This window comes from Erythranthe guttata, chromosome 12, assembly GCF_056151865.1.
Source record: "Erythranthe guttata isolate IM_541 chromosome 12, IM_541, whole genome shotgun sequence".
Lineage (NCBI taxonomy): Eukaryota > Viridiplantae > Streptophyta > Magnoliopsida > Lamiales > Phrymaceae > Erythranthe > Erythranthe guttata.
Window position 1 is genome coordinate 11072538 of NC_142544.1, and position 21852 is coordinate 11094389.

The 21852-nt window shown below is 31.6% G+C and overlaps 1 protein-coding gene and 1 long non-coding RNA gene across 2 annotated transcripts; both read left to right on the plus strand.

Annotated features, from left to right (window-relative positions):
- Window positions 1-5129: 5129 nt before the first annotated feature.
- On the plus strand, window positions 5130-11233 carry IRE1A (Endoribonuclease/protein kinase IRE1-like protein). Its single transcript, XM_012973168.2, has 7 exons — window positions 5130-5783; window positions 6308-6530; window positions 7676-9069; window positions 9204-9376; window positions 9876-10122; window positions 10251-10554; window positions 10831-11233. Exons 1-7 carry the CDS (start codon window positions 5626-5628, stop codon window positions 10975-10977), a joined length of 2646 nt encoding a protein of 881 aa, XP_012828622.2. The 5' UTR covers window positions 5130-5625; the 3' UTR covers window positions 10978-11233.
- A 9832-nt stretch (window positions 11234-21065) lies between these two features.
- LOC148766443 (uncharacterized) lies at window positions 21066-21852 on the plus strand. Its single transcript, XR_016034869.1, has 2 exons — window positions 21066-21198; window positions 21720-21852. It is a non-coding gene; the product is annotated as an uncharacterized LOC148766443 (long non-coding RNA).

The window sequence follows — 21852 nt, forward strand, 5'->3', positions numbered from 1 at the left end:
GATTTCGTATGCCCCAGTGGATTTGTAAATTAGAGATACTGATTACTGAGTATGGTCTTTTTTATCTCAACTATAATAGCTAGCCCTTTGCATGGTCCAGTAAAAGAGAAACACCCATCACTATTAGGTAAATATGACCGGGTATGTGTTAATGTAGAGTGTCGACCTTTTTTACACAAGGATAGGTATATCATTTGGAGTTTGCAGGATCAGACCCCCTTTCTATTTTGTTACGTCTTATGAAGGAGAAATGTCATCTTATTCACGTAATAAAATGACCATTTTATTTTGAGACCATGTGAGTTTGTCAAGAGAAATGTGAAATGTTATCCATCAGCCATATGAACCGAACAATGGAGGAGGACCCATGGAAAAATTTAATATGGTGTAGCTCATGCTGTAGAATGCCCTTAATGTCGTGGAGCAATCACACAGTCAAACGGTAACAACCACAAATTGAGAAGTACCAAAAATAACTTTATGCCCTCAACATCGGTGACCAGTCACCTGCATTTGCATTCAGGGAATAAGCTAGGAATTTTCATGCAAATTGGAGAAAATGTATGATGACGATGATATTTAGTGGTGTCACCGCAACAAAGACAAAGATTGGAGTACAAGCTTTTTTCACGCCAAAGCTATGTGTGGGGTTTGGAAGGAGAAAGAAGAGGATACTGAGCATATTATTGCATAACACCTTGATCAGATTATTTCCTCAACTAATCCGGAAGTTAATGAGATAGATGAGACTTTGGAAGCAACCGAGAGTGACTAGCGCGGTTATTCCGATGATGTCCCTTCCTTTCATGGCGAATGAGGTAATCAAAACTTGTTGTTCTATGAAGCAATGGCGGGGGATACAAGTACTATCAAAGGAATTCTTGGAAATTTTGAAAGGACTCCTGGTCCAACGATTAATTATAAGAAGCCGATAATATGTTTTAGCCCAACCACCCATCGTGATATGAAGGATTCTTTTTGAGAAATTCTATAATTTCAAGTTGTGGACCGGCATGACAAGTACCTTGGAATTTCTGCCTCGATGGGGCAATCTAAATGTGTATATCTAACCTTCTTTGTGATCAACTTTGGAAAAAATCAAAGGATAGAGAGAGAAGCAGTTGTCTCGATCCCGCAGGGGAAAGGTCTTGATTAAATCGGTGCTTCAAGCAATTCCGTCCTATTTGATGGTTTTTTTTTTTTGTTGCCGATTGGTTAATTACTTGGATTTGGCATTATTCTATCAACAATTTGTTTTGAGAGGACGTGCTATCATAACATATAATCGGGAGTGAGTGGTTTGAGTGGGGGAAAGAGTAATGGTGCTGGGCCCGGAAGTGGATTGGTTGACCGAGATTGGGATTGGATTTAAAGTTACCTATTCGATGGAATGTTAATTTTTTCCTTTAGTGGACATGCTTGGATACTTTGCTAACCCAAGCGGAACTATTTTGGCATACAATTTATTTGTATGTAAGTTGTAATCGTTGGAGAGATGAGCAAGAAAACTTTCTCAGTGTAATATTGGGCTGCAAATGTATGCCAACTTTCTAGAAACACCACCCCTACGGTTTCGATAGTGAGCTGCCGTTTATATCGGTTTGGAACTGGTTCAATAAAATGCACCGTAGATGGAGTGAGGAAATCTTTCATCTTGTTATTGTTGTAGTATGAAAATTATAGGAAAGCCGAAACAAAGAATTACATGGAGAGCAAGGTCTGATGTTGGTTGATAGATGCAATAGGTGCATCACCTATCTGGAATTTTATATTACCGCCCTATTTAGTCTAAAAGAATCGAATAAAGCAAACCATCCTAGCACACGGAGTTATCCACCGGATGACACGGTCGAAATTAATTTTGATGCAACCCTTCCGATATATTCTAACTACTAGTCAATTGAGATGGTAACACGTGATTTAAGAAAAGTATGTTTGTGGAGTGTATGCAAACTTTCGGAAAGACCTACGACAATAGAAGGCGAAGCACATGCTGCTGCCCAAGCTTTGAATATAGCACGAATGAAAGGTTGGCCTTCTATCATTCTTGAACGGGATGGCTTACAAGTGATTGAAGCCCTCACCCGAGGAGATACTCATCTACAATTGGAGTTTATGTGGAAGACTGCATTATTATGTCTAAGTTAGTTACAACTTGTTCCCTTTCTTTTGTTGAACGGGCTCAAAATGCGTTATCACATTTGGTAGCTTTGAAACTTGGAAATTCTTATAGTGAAGATGCTCACCTTCCATTGATTTTGCCAATTGTTACTTAATAAAGAGACGTCTTTAAAATAAATAAAAAATGAAAGAAATCATATGAATCGACTGGAATAAGTATTTTAAGATTTTTTTTAATATTATTATATATTTTTTTTCAATTAATGATTTAAAATTTCAATACTTGGAATTTTATAAATTAAAATAAAATTAATCTAAAAAAATATATACTATAAGTAATATAGTTTAAAAAAAACTCTATTATGATTAATAATTAGATATCTAATAATTTTATTACGTAAAATAACTTCCAAAAAAATGTTTTAAATTATTTTATAATATTAAAGTCTAATAAAATAGTTGGAATTCATACATCATTCATTTTTTGATCGAGAAATTTTCCAAACAATAACAGATAATAATTGGGTGAAGCTATTTAGAGCATTTCCAATCGGTTTCACCATTTTTTCACAAAATCCCATTTTTTTGTGGTGAAAAAATGGGTTCATCTCCTATCGGTAGTACACCATTTTAACCTTCCACCATTTTTGGTGGAAAAATTGTGTTTTGATCTTCAATGGATTTCACCAAAATTTAGACTAAATATTGAAGTAATAATATTTCACCATTTCACCACTTATAGAAAACGGAATTTGGTTTGGTCTCCCATGACATTTCACCATATATACCCCAAAATTGTAAATCTAATGTTTATCGCAATCTTAGTGTATTTTATTTCCTAAATATTAATTATAGATCCAATTTTAAATAATAAATTTTTTTAACTATATAAATTAAAAATTAAGTTATCAATTTTAAAAAAACTATTTAAACATGAAATAACACGAACTCAAATTATTTTACATATAATAAAATCATACATAAACAATAATCTCATAAATTGTTGCATAAGTAAAAATATTACAACAAAAATTAATTTAAAATCATAAAAAAAATATCTCATTCACAATTATTATCATCATCATCCTCTATATGCTAATTAAGTAGGTAATCAAGTGCAATTGGTTAAAGTTATCATCTATATGCTAATTAATAAAATTGTGTTAATTACACCAAATCCTATTTTCACCTCTATATTTGGTGGAAAAATAGGATTGGGTCTATGATCATATTGGGGTTGACCACGTTGGGAAGTTAAAACTAAATCTCCATAATTTTAGGTGTAATGGTGATATAGAAATTTTGGATCGGAGGCTAAAAACACCTAATTTAGATGAAAAAATTGCGAAATAATAACCGATCAGAGATGCTCCACTAGATTTCTCATCACACCCCAGCGAATATTTGTTTTCAATTCTACCCCTTGCATATTTTATATATACTTTGACCCATTAAAAATATTTAATCACTTGCCACCTAATAAAACAAACACCCACCATTCACAAAGAAGAGGGGAAAAACAGAACCAAAAGCAATATTAAGATGGAAGGTAAAACTCACTTGCAACATAAATCAATGCCCTCCCGCGGCAGTAGCCGCCATCCTAAGCCTATTACCTAATCGTTGATTTTTTTGCATTTTTGAAATCAAAATTGTTCTTTTTCAAAACGAAAATATGCGCCATGCTTGAATTGAAGGTGTGTATGTGTATAATTTGAATTAGTGTTTGAAAATTGAATCTGAAACATATAAATTGGTATATTTCGAAGAAGAAGACAACCAATTCAAGAAAAAAAAAATTGAATTATATGGGGATGTTTGGTTATGTTTCCAAAATGAATTTCTAGTTTTCAAAATTTCTAATGGGAAAAGTAGATTATTGGTTTTTGTGTAGAAAATGGGAATATGTTTGGATGAAGATGTATTTTTAGTTTTATGTAGGTGTAGAAATGAGTATATGTTTGGTTGTGGTGAATTTTCTCTACGAAAGTACGTGCAAAAGTAGAATATAATGATGATCGAGAATGATGATAGTGATGATGATGATTATTATTATTATTATTATTATTATTATTATTATTATTATTATTATTATTATTATTATTATTATTATTATTATTATTATTATTATTATTATCATCATCATATATTAATTTCAGTATTATTATTTTTGTTATTATTATTATTATTGTTTATATTCTTTTATTATTATAATAATAATTATAATTATTATTATTTTATTATTTATTGGTATTATTATTATTATTACCATTATTATTATTATTATTATTATTATTATTAGAAGAAAGAGAAATTGGGAGGAGAGAAAGTGTAGATATTAATGAAGAGAGAGAAATGAGAGGAGAGAGAGTGTATAAATTAATGAGGAGAGAGAAAAGAGAGGAGAGAGAGTGTGAATATTAATGAGGAGTGATGTATAGAAAGAGAGAGAAATGAGTTGGTTGAATAAAATATATAGGTTAGTTAGTAGGTTTTGGTAGGTTTGAAAATTGAAAAAGGTATGAATAGTGTATTTTCAATAGAAATTTGATAAGAAAAAATGGGAATTTCTGGATAAAATTGTCAAACAAACATGATCTCGGTTTTATGAATAGTATAAAACTGGAAATGAGTTTTGGAAATAAAAACAAACATCCCCTATATCTTTGTACCGAGTTCGACAAACATTCTCAATACCGAAAATGAGAACAAAATTCAGTACCGAAAATTGAAAAAAACATCTATACCAAAATCTCTTTAAAAGAAATTAGAAGGGCAAATTAGTGGAGTGTGGTGAAATTTTTTATAGAGTCCGAATAGGCACACCCATAAGAATTTTAGCGTTATTTCTATGCTACACCCGGTGAAAACTACACCAGGTGGTTTTTTACCATTAATCTACACACACTAATGTGGGTGTGTGTATATGATAGGTAAAAATCTACCCGATGTATTTCACCCGGTGTAGCACATAATAGACCGAATTCTAATAGTCGGAATGTAAAAATATTCCTAAGTTAAAAAAAAATATCAATCGAGCTCAACGGAATTGAAAATTTGTCCCGATTTTCTTCGATCAGGAAAATGTTGCATTTGCGCATGTACAGAGTTACTTTTCAAGCGGCAATTTAGGCAAATTATATATTGTTTGTTAAGGAATGTGCACCAAAATATTGATGGAAGGATGATTTAGTAAGAATTGAAACATGAGGGGTCTAATTTAAATTTGTGACGAACACTTGGGGATGCAAATGAAATTTGAGCCTGCAAAGTTTGACTAGCAAGACTGAGACAAGAAAAAACAATTGGGCGACCGAGAAAAACCCCGGCCATGGCGCAAGACAGCCATATTCCCTTCTTCCCTCAAGCTTAGAATCTCCGTTTCTTTTCTTCAATTCGTTAGATTAATTTATATCCGACTTGCCTCATAATCAATTTTATTTTATTTATTTATGTTGAATTAAGGACTAATCGCCGCCGCATTTATTCTTCCGATCATAATAGATGTACGGCCGATTGTTTCTGCTCTTTCTATTCGCAATCTTTCTGTTCGGCGCATTTTCCATCTCTGCCAACGATTTTCTTAATTCACATGGTGGTGTCAAACGCCACGGCGGCGTTTTTGGGGCTCCCGGTCGGACTTTGTTGTCAGATACTAAGGAGTAAGTTTCAATTTTTTTTTTTTTTTTTTTTTTTTTTTTGCGTTATTGATTTTTCATTGTTGGATTAGTTTCTTGCCGATTTCATCCTTAGTTTTCTATTTGTTATTATAATTTAAGGGTTTATTTTATAGATTATGAGATATAGCAGTTTGTCAGGTTAAATTTAGAGACGAGTTGAATTCGTAATTTTTCTGTTTGCAAATTTGGGGGAATCTTTTTCTTCTTCTAATGCATTCTTATACACATGAAATATCAATAAATTATTCTTATCTTGAGCTTTAGTATTTCTTGTTTCAATTCTTTCACCAGCTGTTTCGATGGTTCAAAAAACAAATTACTGCCGACTCCCACAGATTGATGGATTCATTTGTCGAAAGAACTGAAATTGCTGATTTCTTCTTCTTTTTGGTTTCAAAATCACAGAATTGTTATAGTTGCTGTAACTGAATGCTCTGCAAAATCGGGATATCTTTTTCCTGTATATTCATCTGAGCCGATTTTATTTTATTTTCGTGTGAAATCAGGGGACCTGATACTGCATTAGTGGCTGCTTTGGATGGTACTGTTTATCTATTGGAAGTTGGTTCGATGAAACCACTCTGGTCATTTTCATCAGGACCACAAATTTATTCATCATATCAGGCTCCTGTTAATGATAAAGAGAATGCATCGGGATTAGAGGGCACTTACTTCATTGATTGCGGTGATGATTGGGAACTTTATGCACACAACAGCCTTGGCAAACTGGTATATATTTCATTATCACATCCTCAAACTATATTGGTTTAAACTTTTTTTTTTTCCGTCGTTCGATAAGGAATAACCAGTTGAGCTGGTTTGGAATGGAACTTCTCTTCGAACTCTATGTAATTGTCTTATATGAATCTTATACGTGCCTCCCCTTTTTAGATAAGCATGCAACCCTGAAGTCAAAAGGTCCAAGTGAATTCAGTAAATACTATTGGCCGGAATTTTTCTCAAATATGACGAACATTTTATTTGATAATGTTATCCTTATTTTCATTTTTTTACGAATTGCTATCAATGTATATCGCTGAAGCCTACGTTGTAGATGCGGGAAACACAGTATGTTTGAGTTATGATGAACACAGTATGGCAAACATGTTATTTGATAATGTTGTCATTCTCTTTATATTTTTGTCTACACTACTATCTCTGTTTATCACTAAGCCCTGTGTTGACTCCCCAACAATCCAAGTAACAATTAGTTAATGAAGATGTCAATACACACACACACACACACACACACACACACACACACACACACACACACATATATATATATATATGACATGGGTGCCATGACAAAGTTTTTCGGGTTGCGTGGTCTAGTAGCATATTCCAAATCGTTCTCTCTAGTAGTATATTGACTTGATATTTATACCCTAAGAACTTATTTGATGGTTGGAACATGAACGAAATGTGTCTTAGCTGTTTGTTTTCATTCGACAATACATGAGACTAAGGATCATCCCAATATAAGTGCAAAGGATGGAGTTTGTAATTTCCGGAAGGAGAATGATCGACATTTGCTTGTATGGAGATATATCTTTCTTCATCAATGGGGACTTACATTCAAGAATGATCAAATATTTCATGTATAATGGTGGAGATTGTTCTCCAAAATTTGGCTTCCGTAGGATATAAATACTGCATAGTCTTATATTTTTTCATGCTAATCTAAGAACTTATACCATCAGGGAAATATTTGAGAAACCAATTTTCTAATCGGCTATGAGAAAAGTAATATTTGGAACTTCAAAAAAAATGATTCCCAACATTCTTACATTTTACTGACAATTTGTTACAGACCTGTATCTTATTAACAGCCTTCGTACTAATATTGCCATTTGTTTTTGTTCATCTTGTAGAAACTTATGAAGAGTCTTGAAGAGTATATCAGTTCAACACCTCAAATTGCAGAGGATGGGGGAATTGTACTTGGTTCAAAAAAAACAACTGCTTTTTTAGTTGATGCGAAGACTGGAAAGGTCATCAATATATACAGGATGCCCGATTCTATGCAGAACACTGTTAATGATCTTCCTTACAATACCACTGTTAAGGAATCTGGTTCTGACCAGGGCAAAGACGAGCTACCACTTTACATCACAAGGACAGATTACAGATTGACGTCATTTACACCTAATTCAGACAAAGTCTTGTGGAATATGTCAGTCTCTGAAATTGGAGCTGCTTTTCTTTGTAGAGATGTTGAGAAGTCATTTGGGAGTTCTCTACCGGATTTGGAGTCTTCTGAACCTGGTCTTCCTTATAACATGCCATTACCATGTCAGTCAAGGGCACATGTCTATCGTTTTCGCAATCACAATATGTTGGATGCTTTGACTTTACCACGTGGACAGTCAAAGGATCTTCATCAAGATATGCTCCTTCCAGCATCTGCAGGCAATGTTCTCCCATCACAGCCAAATGTTGACAAAGTTCTCGAATTACTTCCTTTGCCGAGCGGTAGTGGTAACTTCCAAGAGGCACATGACGGCAAGGACCTTGACTCTGTTCTTCCTTCGCATAAATTCGATGAAAATAGTGGTGGTATTATGATATTTCTTCAGACGTTCGGCACATTTCCGCTCATTCTTGTTTTGCTAGTGGTTGTTGCATATCTAGTCTATAAAGTCAAGTTTACTGTGCAGCCTATTGGCATGAGTTCTACGAATATACAATCAAAAAAGAAGAAATCTCGTAAAAATGGAAAGGGGGGAAGTAACGTTGGGAAACAAGATAAAGAAGAAAATGAGGTACAACAACAAGCTAATAACGAGAATGGTGGCAACTTTTGGCTGAACTTGAAAGAACCAATTTCTTGCAGTATTGATGGACGCAAAATTGGTAAGTTAGTTGTTTCTAACAATGAGATCGCAAAAGGTAGTAACGGTACAATGGTTCTTGAAGGGGTTTATGAAGGTCGTCCGGTTGCTGTGAAGCGCCTTGTTAGAGCCTATAATGATGTTGCCTTTAAAGAAATCCAAAATCTTATTGTGTCTGATCGCCATCCAAATATTGTAAGATGGTTTGGAGTAGAGCAAGACCAAGATTTTGTTTATCTTGCATTGGAGCGCTGTTCTTGCAGCTTAAATGATCTAATCCATATGCAATTAAAGTCCTCTTCGAACCCGACTCTTGGCAAGAACTTGGATGCAGAGTTTGCACCACAGTGTACAATCAGTTTGGATTCTATAAAGGATTTTGAGTTGTGGAACTTAGATGGCTATCCTTCACCTTTGTTGCTGAAACTAATGAGGTGATACGACTATGAAAAATATTTTAATTGAGAAAATGAAATTTAATTCGAGTAATAAAAAATACTTTGATTGGAAGCTAACTGTTATATTCTCTTGCTTTCATTTTTTTTTGCTATGTATGTGTGGAGCACAGGGATGTAATATCTGGAATTACACATCTACATGAATTAGGAATTGTTCATCGGGATCTGAAGCCTCAGAATGTGTTGATAGTAAGCGAAAGATCGCTTTTTGCAAAGCTCTCTGACATGGGCATTAGCAAACGGCTTGTTGGAGATATGTCTTCATTGAGTAATCATGCTACAGGTAACAATTGTCATTGAATAAAAATGCGTATTAGATCTTTCTTGTTGGACCTTCCAGTTGCGTGTCTCCATGCATCGTAGTTCGATGTCCTCTAGTACAGTAAATTAGTGCCTGTCCTATCAAAAGGTATAATAAATCGATGCAGAGAAAACTAAGATACATATGTTTTATATACACATACATGCATATAGTATATAAATTTATATATATATATATATATATATATATATATATATATATATATATATATATATATGTGTGTGTGTGTGTGTGTGTCTTCTGCATTATATATATGATATATATGTAGGTCACCGGAGGCCGAAAGATGTAAAGACGTATGTCAAATTCGACTATATATATATATATATATATATATGTGTGTGTGTGTGTGTGTGTGTGTACATATATATATATATATATATCAATTGGCTTTGTCGAAAACTATTTTATTATTGTGGGAAAGTCATTTTCTTGATTTAACTGGATCGAATATTTTCAGGCTGTGGAAGTTCTGGATGGCAAGCACCTGAACAACTTCTTCTTGGGCGTCAAACACGGGCAGTCGATTTATTTAGTCTTGGCTGTGTTTTGTTTTTCTGCATGACTGGTGGTAGACATCCCTTCGGAAACCGTCTCGAACGTGACATTAATATTGTAAAAAACAAACTAGACCTTTTCCTGGTGGAACATATTCCAGAAGCAGTGGACCTATTATTGCACTTGTTAGATCCTGATCCTGAAATGAGGTATGAATGTTATTCTACCAACTTTAGTAACCGGTTTTCTGTATTTGTCACGGAACAAATTAAAAAAAAAAATATCTCACCTTTCTGAAATCATTACCATCTCTTGCCTCAACTTAAATTTTTATTAGGCCAAAGGCAGTGGACGTGCTTTACCATCCTTTGTTCTGGAGTCCCGAGATGCGGCTTTCGTTTCTCCGTGACACAAGTGACAGGGTAGAATTGGAAGACAGGGAGACGAGTTCTGATCTCTTGAAATCATTAGAAAGTGTAGCGAATATTGCTTTGGGTGCAAAGTGGAATGAAAAGATGGAGCCTGCATTTCTTAATAACATTGGGAGTTATAGACGTTATAAGTTTGACAGTGTTCGTGACTTGCTAAGAGTCGTACGCAACAAGTTGAATCATTACAGGGAGCTTCCTACAGAAATTCAGGTACTGCTATGTGTTATGCCCATTTTGTATTTCATTGTTAGTTCAATTCGTGCAAAAATCCCACCATCTTGGCATAACTCTGTAGTTAAATGAAATCTTTCTATTCACGGGGCTTGCATTTAATCAAAGAAACTTTTATTTTTTTGTTTTAACTAAACACTTGAACGTTCACTTTGTGAATTAATTAATTAATTAAGAGCATCTTTATCCTTGGAGAATATGAATATACGGTCTGTGCTGTTCGTGTGAAGTCTTACAATGTTGTTCTAACATCAGGAAATAATCGGACCGGTACCAGAAGGATTCGATAGGTATTTTAGGAGTCGTTTCCCAAAACTAGTGATTGAAGTGTACAAAGTTATGATCAAATACTGCTCTGCGGAAGATAGCTTTTCCAAGTACTTTGGCGGCAGTGGACCGTAGCTTGGCTGCTTTGAGGCTTATGGTTTGTATGTGTTGTATGTTGTAGAATATATGTTATATGTTGTATATTTATTACATTTATTGTGCACTCTTAAGTAAATAGAAAGTGCTGTCATGAAAGAGTATCAATATAGGTTGGTGTTAATTGAGAACTTTTTAGTTCATATAATAAACTTATTTAACTTGGGATTATTATCTGAAGTCCCTTAGGTTCTGATAATTTGTTTAATATATAACTTGTTTCTTGATTAACAAATTATTGTACCATAAGTGTGGTATACACTACATACCATGCATTATACATGGTACTCTACCCTTCTCCTGTACTAAGTTAAAGTTATCATATTTCTTTGGGTAAATTACATACACCCCCCTAAGGTATGCTTAAATAACTGTAAGGTCCCTGTGGTATCGATAATTACACTTAGCCCCCTGAAACGTAGTCAGAAACTCTAATGGGATAATGAATTGGATACGTTATTCTGATAGGATTCTAACGGACTATTGGTTTCAGAAAGTGGTGAAGACAACAAAGAGCTATGGGGTGACATGGCTCCCCGAACATTCCCGAACATTTCTTAAATCACCCATAGCTCTTTGTTGTCTCCATCACTTTCTGAAACCAATAGTCCGTTAGAACCCTATCGGAATAACGTATCCAATTCATTATCCCATGAGAGTTTCTGACTACGTTTCAGGGGGCTGAGTGTAATTATCGATACCACATGGACCTTACAGTTATTTAAGCATACCTCAGGGGGTGTGTGTAATTTACCCTATTTCTTTTATCACTTTTCCAGCAAGTGAATTCGCAATATAAAAACTTATATTCTTTGAGTGTCGGGGTGAAAATCGGTACAAAATTTATGATTTCCGAAATTTTGATTTTCGAATTTTCCAAAAAAATTGGATTGGAATGAGCATTGTATATAAATATTCGGAATTTCCGAAATCCAATCCGAAATTTCCGTATATTTCCAAAAATTTCTAAAATTTTCCGAAATTTATTACCATGTAATAATCTATATATAATATAAATAGAGGATCTATGCTTTATATGAACTAGTATTCCACCCGTGCGTTGCACGGAGGTGAGTTTCAAAATTAGAAAAATAAACTTATGTAAACGATCATCTCTTTATAACAATACCAATTCAAGTAAAACAAAATGGAAGGAAATAAAAAATATAAACTTTGTCTCTTAATTTAGAGTTGTAATATATGAAATTAAGTTTAATATTACAAATAAGAAAACATGAAGCACGCAAAACACGATATCAAGATTAAGTGAAATTATTTAAAACATATGAGATAACTCTATTTCTTGGATTGCAATCTAGTACAACATGTGAATCTTCTGCAAAATAACTAAGGTAACAACAAACACGGTAGCAAAGAAGTAGCACAATAGATATTCAAATAACCTGTAAGTTTATCACTAATGGCATTCAATTATTGATGCACAAGAGTCAAACAACAATAAAACTTATAAATATTGCAAAGAGATATGATGTATACGCCACTACCAGTACTGATACCAATGTTGATACCAACACCGATATCAATACTATACCAATATTGTTATCAATAGTGATACTAATTCGATTAATACTGATACTCATACTAATAGTAATACTAATACTAACACTAATACTAATGTTAATACTAATAATGATACTAATACTAATATTGGTACTAATACTAATATTGACACTAATACTAATATTGGTACTAATACTAATACTAATACTAATACTAATACTAATACTAATACTAATACTAATACTAATACTAATACTAATACTATTACTGATACTAATACAAATATTAATACTACTACTGATACTAATAATAAAACTGATATTAATACTAATACTCATACCCGTATCAATACTAATACTAATACTAATAATAAAATTAATACTAATACTAATATTCATATTGATAATAATACTAATACTAAGAATAAGACTAATATTGATACTAATACCAATAATAATATTGATACTTACATTGATAATTATGGTGATATTGATACTAATATTAATCCTAGTACTAATGTTGATACTAATACTAATACTAATACTAATACTAATACTAATACTAATACTAATACTAATACTAATACTAATACCAAGGTTGTAAAAAGCGGTAATCGGGTCCGAGTCGGTCAGGCACCGATTCACGATTAATCGGTGCGGCGGTGATTAATCGGTAATAAATCGGTTTTTAAAATTTAATATAATATATCTCTAGATATTATTTATAAATACTCGAAACATATACAAAAAGATATTTAAACATAGTTATATCTCCATCATGTATATATTCTTAATAACATAATAAAAGTTTAATAATTATAAGATCATAATACATAAATATCCTTATAAAATATAAATAAAAAAATATTTTTTTTGAATTTACATTTATTCTTGAACATTTCTGGCATTCATCATTAGTTCTTTAACAATAACAATTAACATAAACAAAATAAGGCATAAACTCATATTTTCTTTTATTAAAATCCCAACTTTTATTTTGAATTATAAATATAAAATAAAATAAAAAAAAAAAAAAAAAAAAAAACCGATTTTTTACCGATTTTTGGCCGATTTTTGGCCGATTTTTGCCACCGAGTTTGACCCGCCTTAAAGGTTTGACCGCCTCAGACCGCCTCAGACCGCCTCGGACCGCCTCAGACCGCCTAAAACCGCCTCACAGGCAAAATACCGATTTTTCAAACCTTTACACTAAATTTCGTAAAGGTTTTGGACCGCCTCCGCCTCGGAGACCGATTAATCGGCCGCCTCGGCCGATTTTCAGAACACTGACTAATACTAATACTAATACTAATACTAATACTAATACTAATACTAATACTAATACTAATACTAATACTAATACTAATACTAATACTAATACTAATACTAATACTAATACTAATACTAATACTAATACTAATACTAATACTAATACTAATATCGATCCTAATACTAATATCGATACTAATACTGATACTAATACAAATATTAATACTAATACTGATACTAATACTAATACTAATACTCGTATAATACTAATACTAATAATAAAACTAATACTAATACTAATATTCATATTGATACTAATACTAATAATAATATTAATACTTACATTGATAATTACAGTTATATTGATACTAATACTAATATTAATACTAATACTAATACTAATACTAATACTAATACTAATACTAATACTAATACTAATACTAATACTAATACTAATACTAATACTAATACTAATACTAATACTAATACTAATACTAATACTAATACTAATACTAATACTAATACTAATACTAATAGTAATAGTAATAGTAATACTAATACTAATACTAATACTAATACTAATACTAATACTAATACTAATACTAATACTAATACTAATACTAATACTAATACTAATACTAATACTAATACTAATATTGGTACTAATACTAAAACTGATACAAATACTAATACGAATACCGATACTAATACTAATATTAATACTAATACTAATACTAATAATAATACTGATACTAATACTAATACTAATACTCATACTCATACTCATACAAATACAAATACTAATATTAATAATAATAATACTAATACTAATACTAATATTCATATTGATACTAATACTAATACTAGTACTAATACTAATACTAATATTGATACTATTACTGATAATAAGACTGATACTTACATTAATAATGATAGTTATATTGATACTAATACTAATACTAATACTAATACTAATACTAATACTAATACTAATACTAATACTAATACTAATACTAATACTAATACTAATACTAATACTAATACTAAGAATAAGACTAATAATGATCTTACTACTAATAATAATACTGATACTTACAGTGATACCATACAGTGATACCAATAGTGATATTGATACTAATATTAATACTAATACTAATACTAATACTAATACTAAGACTGATACTAATAACAATAATAATTATGATGTTGATACTAATAGTTATACTCATACTGATACTCATAGTAATATTATATTAATACTAATATTAATACTGATACTGATATTGACACTAATATTGATACTCATAGCAATATTAATACTAATACTAATACTAATACTAATAGTAATACTAATACTAATACTAATACTAATACTAATACTAATACTAATACTAATACTAATACTAATACTAATACTAATACTAATACTAATACTAATACTAATACTAATACTAATACTAATATTGATATTGATACTAATACTAATACCGATACACATACTAATACTAATATTGATATTCATACTAATATTGATACTCATACTAATATTGATACTCATATTCATACTGATACTCACAATCATACTGATACTCATACTAATACTGATACTAATATTGATATTGATACTGATACTAATACTGATACTGATAGTGATATAATATCGATACTGATACTGATATTGATATTGATACTGATACTCATACTGATACTGATATTGATACAAATGTCGATACTGATACTGATACGGATACGGATACTGAAACTGAAACTGATACTGATACTGATACTGATATTGATACTGATACTGATACCGATACCGTTACCGGTACCGATGCCGATACCGATACTGATGCCGATACTAATGCCGATACCGATAATGATACTGATATTAATATTAATATTAATACTAATATTAATACTAATACTAAAACTAATATTAACACTAATATTAATACTAATACTATTACTAAAACTATTACTAATCCTAATATTAATACTAATACTAATACTAATATTAATACTATTTCTAATACTACTATGTTAATATTGTTAATGCTAATGCTAATGTACATATTCTAATGCTAATACTAATTTTAATGTCAATGTTAATCTGGTATATGCTTATGCTGATTATAATTGTAATACTAATATTATCCAAATCCTTATCCCATTCCTAATCATATTCATAACACTAATCATGATTCTAATCCTAATCATAATTCTAATCATAAACCTATGTCTAACATTAATTATAATCCTAATAATTTTACTACTAAAAATACTAATGCTATGCTATGCTAATGTTAATTATAATTATAATTCTAACCATAATCCTAATCCTCATAATCATAATACTAATACATGCCACTAATTGTAGTACGAATCAATAATCATAATCTTAATTATAATTCTAATACTAATATTAATCATAATCATAATCCTAATATTAATTACAATACTATATTAATCCAAATCCTAATCCTATTATTAATCCTAATACTAATTCAAGGAAAATTAATTATAATCCTAATTCTAGTTCTAATACTAATCACAATCCTAATTATGATTTTGCATCAATGTTTTTGCATTATCTATTATTTTGTATCAAATTTTTTTTTTATTCAATCTCGCAACTTTTATATCAAATTCCTTAGTGCGGAACATGAAACATCAAGAAACACATATTAAATATATTAGAAATTAATATTTAGTTATATTATCAAACTGACATTAAAATTATTTTAAAATAATATAAGGGTATAATCAAACATTAAGACGTGAAAATAACGATAATCGTTGTTAATAGGATAAATTACGAAAATCCTCATGAACTTAGGCTAAATTACGGAAATCACCCCCACTTATCGAGAATTAGCAAAATCCCCCAGATGTTTGTTTATATATTACACGACCTCCTTATGGTGTGATTTTTTACGGAATCTTTTTTATTCTATGTAATATCCCAAAAAATGTGGATTCTACCCTTGCAAACATGACATTTCTTTTATCTTACTTTTTAAATACAAAAATTATCCTTAGGGGAGGTAATAGTAATACTAAAAAGTTGTGAAGATGTTATTTAAGAAGAATAAATATTTCGTGTAAAGTCCCCCTCAGGGTAATTTTTGTCTTTAAAAAGTACCATAAACAAATGTCGTGTGCAGGGTAGAATCTGCATTTTTCGGGGAATATTCCACGTAAGAAAAAAATTCCGTGAAAAATCATACCGTAAGGGGGTCGATGTAAGACAAAAACAAACATCAGGAAAATTTTGGTAATTACGAATATAATATTAAATTAGTAAAAAAGATAAACATATTCTACGATCATGTTCATGTAAAATGTATAATATCAAATGATTTATTCTGCAATATTTTTTTATATAAATCCAAGTTATGAATTAAAATACAAAATTTTCGTAACACCATCAATCATATACAATTATAATAAGTGAAGATTTTAAATTAAATTTAAATAAATTTAAATTAAATTAATTACTATTAAAATTAAATTAAAAAATAAAACTATTTAGAATTTCCAAGAAAGTTGATATATTTAGAGCATTTTATAAATGATATGATATAAATATATAATAAAATAATTAAATATTTTTTAATTTTGGAAAATGGTGACATGTTTTTTGATTATTTATTTTCACCAATCAATTTGACACATGGGATGAAATTGAATACATGTCACCAATTGAAATTGACAAATGTCAATCAATTAGGTGTGGAATTCAACTTTTATATATATATATATATATATATATATATATATATATATATATATATATATTTTTTTTTTTGGTAATGCAGGAACCCGCAGCCAACCATATAGGTGCACTGGGTAAACCTACACTCTCGTATAATAGCTTGCAAACCATACGAGAGATGTAAACCACACTAGGCTAACCATGTGTGACAAGCTCGACCTAACGACCGTTGGCAAGGGGATTCGAACTTGGGTCAATTGACACAAGCTCTCTTGCTCCAACCGCTAGGCCACCCTTGCGGGTTAACTTTTATATATTATATAGATGACATGTGGTAAATGTTGATGTCATTTGCTCAAATTGCTTAGTTGGAACTAGGGGTGGTAAGCGAGCCGAGCTGGCTCGTGAGCTCGACGAGCCGGCTTGTAAAAGGCTCGAACTCGGACTCCAGGTTTTCGAGCTCGAGCTCGAGCTCGCGAGCTCGAGCCGGATTTTAGTTGTTCATCAGCTCGCGAGCCGGCCCGCGAGCCGGATTTATTATTATTTTTTTATTTTTTTTATTTTTTATATGTTATTTTTATTTAAATAATGTATAATAATATAAAATATTATAGAAATAAATACAAATATTAAAAAAAATATAATCACAATTTAGTTTTTATTTTGTATTTTTTTAAAATAATTTTTAATAATAAAATAATAATTAAAAAACATAAAAAAAAAAAAAGAGATTGGGCTCGAGCTCGAGCTCAACAAAATTAACACGAGCTCGAGCTCGAGCCAAAAAAAGAAGAACTCGACGAGCTCGAGCTCGAGCTCGAGCTCGACAAAATACACTCGAGCTCGAGCTCGAGCCAGCCAAAAGAGGCGAGCTCGGCTCGAGCTCGGCTCGTTCACACCTCTAGTTGGAACTCAATTGCTTATGTCTATTAGTCAATTGCTTACTTGGCATTTGTTATTTGGGTTCATTAGCAATACCCTCTCCTATAGATAAAAAATGGTGATATGTCCATACCATAATTCTTCCTTTGTGAAAACACCATAGAATATGTATTCCCAATTTTACCCTTGCACTACCTAATTACCTATCACGTTATTTTAATAAGGGGAAATGAGTGATAACCCCCTAGTTTTGAAAATATATATAAGGAGGCCCAATAAATTTTTCTGCTCTAGTCAAAAACCCAAATTCTCATCTTAATTAGTGAGACCGCCCTAGATAACTTAAAGTACCTATTTTACCCCTTTTAGTTTTAATTCAATATATGCCCTAACCCTTCTAATCTTCTCTCTTCCAACTCACACCGCCGTTCTTTCCATCTCTCTTTATCTCTCCCTCTTTCTTACTCTCTCTCGCCAGATCTGGCCATCACTCGCCGGTGTAATTGTCTCCTCTCGCGGCGGCGAAAACTCTCCGGAGCTGCACTATTTCCCCTTCCAAACCGCTCCACGTCTCGAAGGTCCAGTCACTTCTACTGACAGAGAGAAGGAGCGATCTTCTCTGGTTACCTGCAAGGCGTACGAGGCCGTCGATCGGAGCCGATTCTAGAATCGTCGGAGGCGACGAGAAAACTGAAGATCGGGATTTACTTCACCACGTGGTGGAGCCTGAACGCGTACCCATTTCCATGGCTAACATCGATGCTCTCTTTGGCTGCTGGGTTTCTCATCATGCTAATTTCATGGGCTCTCAGAATCGTCGAAGTCCCGAAAACCGATCTCGATTTTTGAAAACCATTCTTCCGGTAAAACAAAACAAGGCTAATTTGGTGATTTTTCCGAGCTGTGATTCTAATTGGGTCTCATTTTTTTCATTAATATTTTGTATATATTTAATCGAAAAATTGAATCGTTGATTGTTTTTTATGATTGGTTTGGTTGAATTTAATTTTAAGGTTGCAGTGGCACATACAATTATATGGCGGCTTCTGTGAGTATGTCATTCCTAAATTGAGTTTTGAGGAAAATACCTTCATAATCTTCTAGCATGTAATTGTTGTATAGTTAACTGTTGTGAGTGTGTGGAAGTGAGGGTATGTGTGTGTGTTGGAGAGAGTGGATTGTGAGCCTTGACATTTCTTTTAATTATTAATATTTATGAAGTCAACAGTATAGGATTCAATGGCGAATGAATTTGATAGTATTAGTATTTTATGTGTAACAGTTTTGAGCGGTCGGCGAGGAGCTTGCGGTGGCGCAGGTGTGGCAACGGGGAAGGGTTTCATAGGGGGTGGATTTTCTCCTTTTTTTTTATTTTACGTTTTATTTGGTTTGGGGTCGAACCGAGCCTGCTTTTAGTGTTCTAGTTTCGAGATTTATATTGGGACAGATAGATCGGAGTTGTTGTCGGGTTGAAAAGTGAGATTTGAAGCTATAAATTCAAATTATACTATATATGACTATACTCATATAGTTAGTCACATGTAGTTATATATAATCACATATGGTCATATATATGTAGTTATATATAGTCACATATGGTCATATACATGTAGTTAGTTATAGTCACATATAGTCATATACATATTGCCATATATAGTCACATATGGTCGTATACATGTAATTATATATAGTCACGTTTAGTAGCATGTAATTATATATTTTTATATAAAAGATATGCATTTCTTCTGATGTATACTGATGCCGATGTTAATGATTGTGTTTTTCGATTTTTTTGTTGGGTACTAATTGATTTATAATAACAAGATTCAAATTGTGAATTTATTTGTTGGTATAAATGAAGTTTTTTTTTTTATATAATCAATGGGTTACATAATCGGTCGACCATAATTTTGGGGTAAAAAACAGTACATGACTACATATAACTATACATGACTGTCGTATACTATAGTCATGTGTAGTCAATTTCAGTACAGTAAATTTATCAAAAAATTGAAAAAAAATAAAACAAATTAAAAAATTAAAAAATTGAAAAAAAAATTAAAAAATTAAAAAAAAATTAAAAAATTAAAAAAAATAATAAAAATCAAAAAAATTAAAAAATACAAGGGTATATATAAAAAAATAATAATAAAATAAACATTTATATTTTTTAATAAAAAATCTGTAAAACTGATAAATGCAGGCCCATAATGCTAAATGCAGTTGGGCATTATGCTGAATGCAGGCCCAGAATTCTAAATGCAGTTGGGCATTATGCTGAATGCAGGGGCGAAATTACTGATGCAATTGGGCGAAAATTTCACTTAAGGGCACAATAGTACTTTTGCCTCTCCAGGGGTGTATCTCAAAGGAAGAATTTTAGGGGTGAACCTATCCCTATATATTTTCTATTCTAGGGGTGTATATCAAATGGACCCTTTTAATAATGGGTTTATTAGGGAAAACCCCCTTGTTCATATTTTCTAATGAGGTAGATCCAATTTTTTTTCCCCTTTTTGAGATACACCCAATTTTGCCAACTTGGCAAAATATATTATATAATTTCCCTTTAATACCCCTGTTTTATTATTAAACGGCATTTATTTCCTTTAATACGTGATTTGAGATTTGCTGATACCTAAAATCACGGAATAAATTTACGTGAGATCATTGGCCGTTATATCAAATCGTGTATAATATTTTTTGAAGATTCTCTTCATCGTTCCAGCGGGTTTTATCGTCATTGAAGATTTCTGCACCGTCGTGGAAATAGGATCGATTTTTGAGCGTTTGTTGTTGGACGTTGTTAAGCGGGTATGAATGCGTTATTCGTTTTTATTTTTTGCTCAATGTCCATGATTGTCTTGTACGGTGGTTAAAAATTTTTAAGAGTTGTGTTGATACTTGATTCTATTAAGTAGAACGTTTTTTAACAAAATTATTCCGTCATATATATATCGTTTTTTTTTTGCCGATGATGTTTGTTTGGAAGAGGATTGACAGAGTTAGAAGAGGATGGTTCACGCAGATCGGACCAGAGTTGTTTTATATGAGCTTCGTAGTTGGTTTATGCAATAATCGGAATAATTGTCCGCTTTGGTCGAGTTCATGTTTTTATCCCGGTCGATAGTTGGTTTATTTGTTTATAACAGCCGATTTAAGTGTGCTGGGTAGTACATTAAAATATAGTTCGTAGTCTTTTTTAATTTAGCGTATGAATTTTGCATTTTAAGTTTATTTTTGATGATATTAATGTATTATCATTCAAATGTAATTGCAGTCTATTTAATTATTTTTTAGTATTCTGCATTTTTAATTTTGTTTCATGATTTTAGGTTTTTTCGATGGCGAATTTCGTACGGATTTTGTTGAGGTTTGGTGGGTTGGTTGCTATAAAGAGGTGTTTACGATGTAATGGCTCGGTAACTTCGGTTAAGTGTTAAACCGTTGTAATACAGTAGTATACTA

Excerpts from the sequence above, each read along its gene's own strand:
- IRE1A (XM_012973168.2), top strand. The coding sequence starts at position 5,626 with ATGTACGGCCGATTGTTTCTGCTCTTTCTATTCGCAATCTTTCTGTTC. Across the intron at positions 5,784-6,307 it reads TTGTTGTCAGATACTAAGGA|GGGACCTGATACTGCATTAG; the intron begins GTAAGTTTCAAT and ends GTGTGAAATCAG. Across the intron at positions 9,377-9,875 it reads ATTGAGTAATCATGCTACAG|GCTGTGGAAGTTCTGGATGG; the intron begins GTAACAATTGTC and ends GAATATTTTCAG.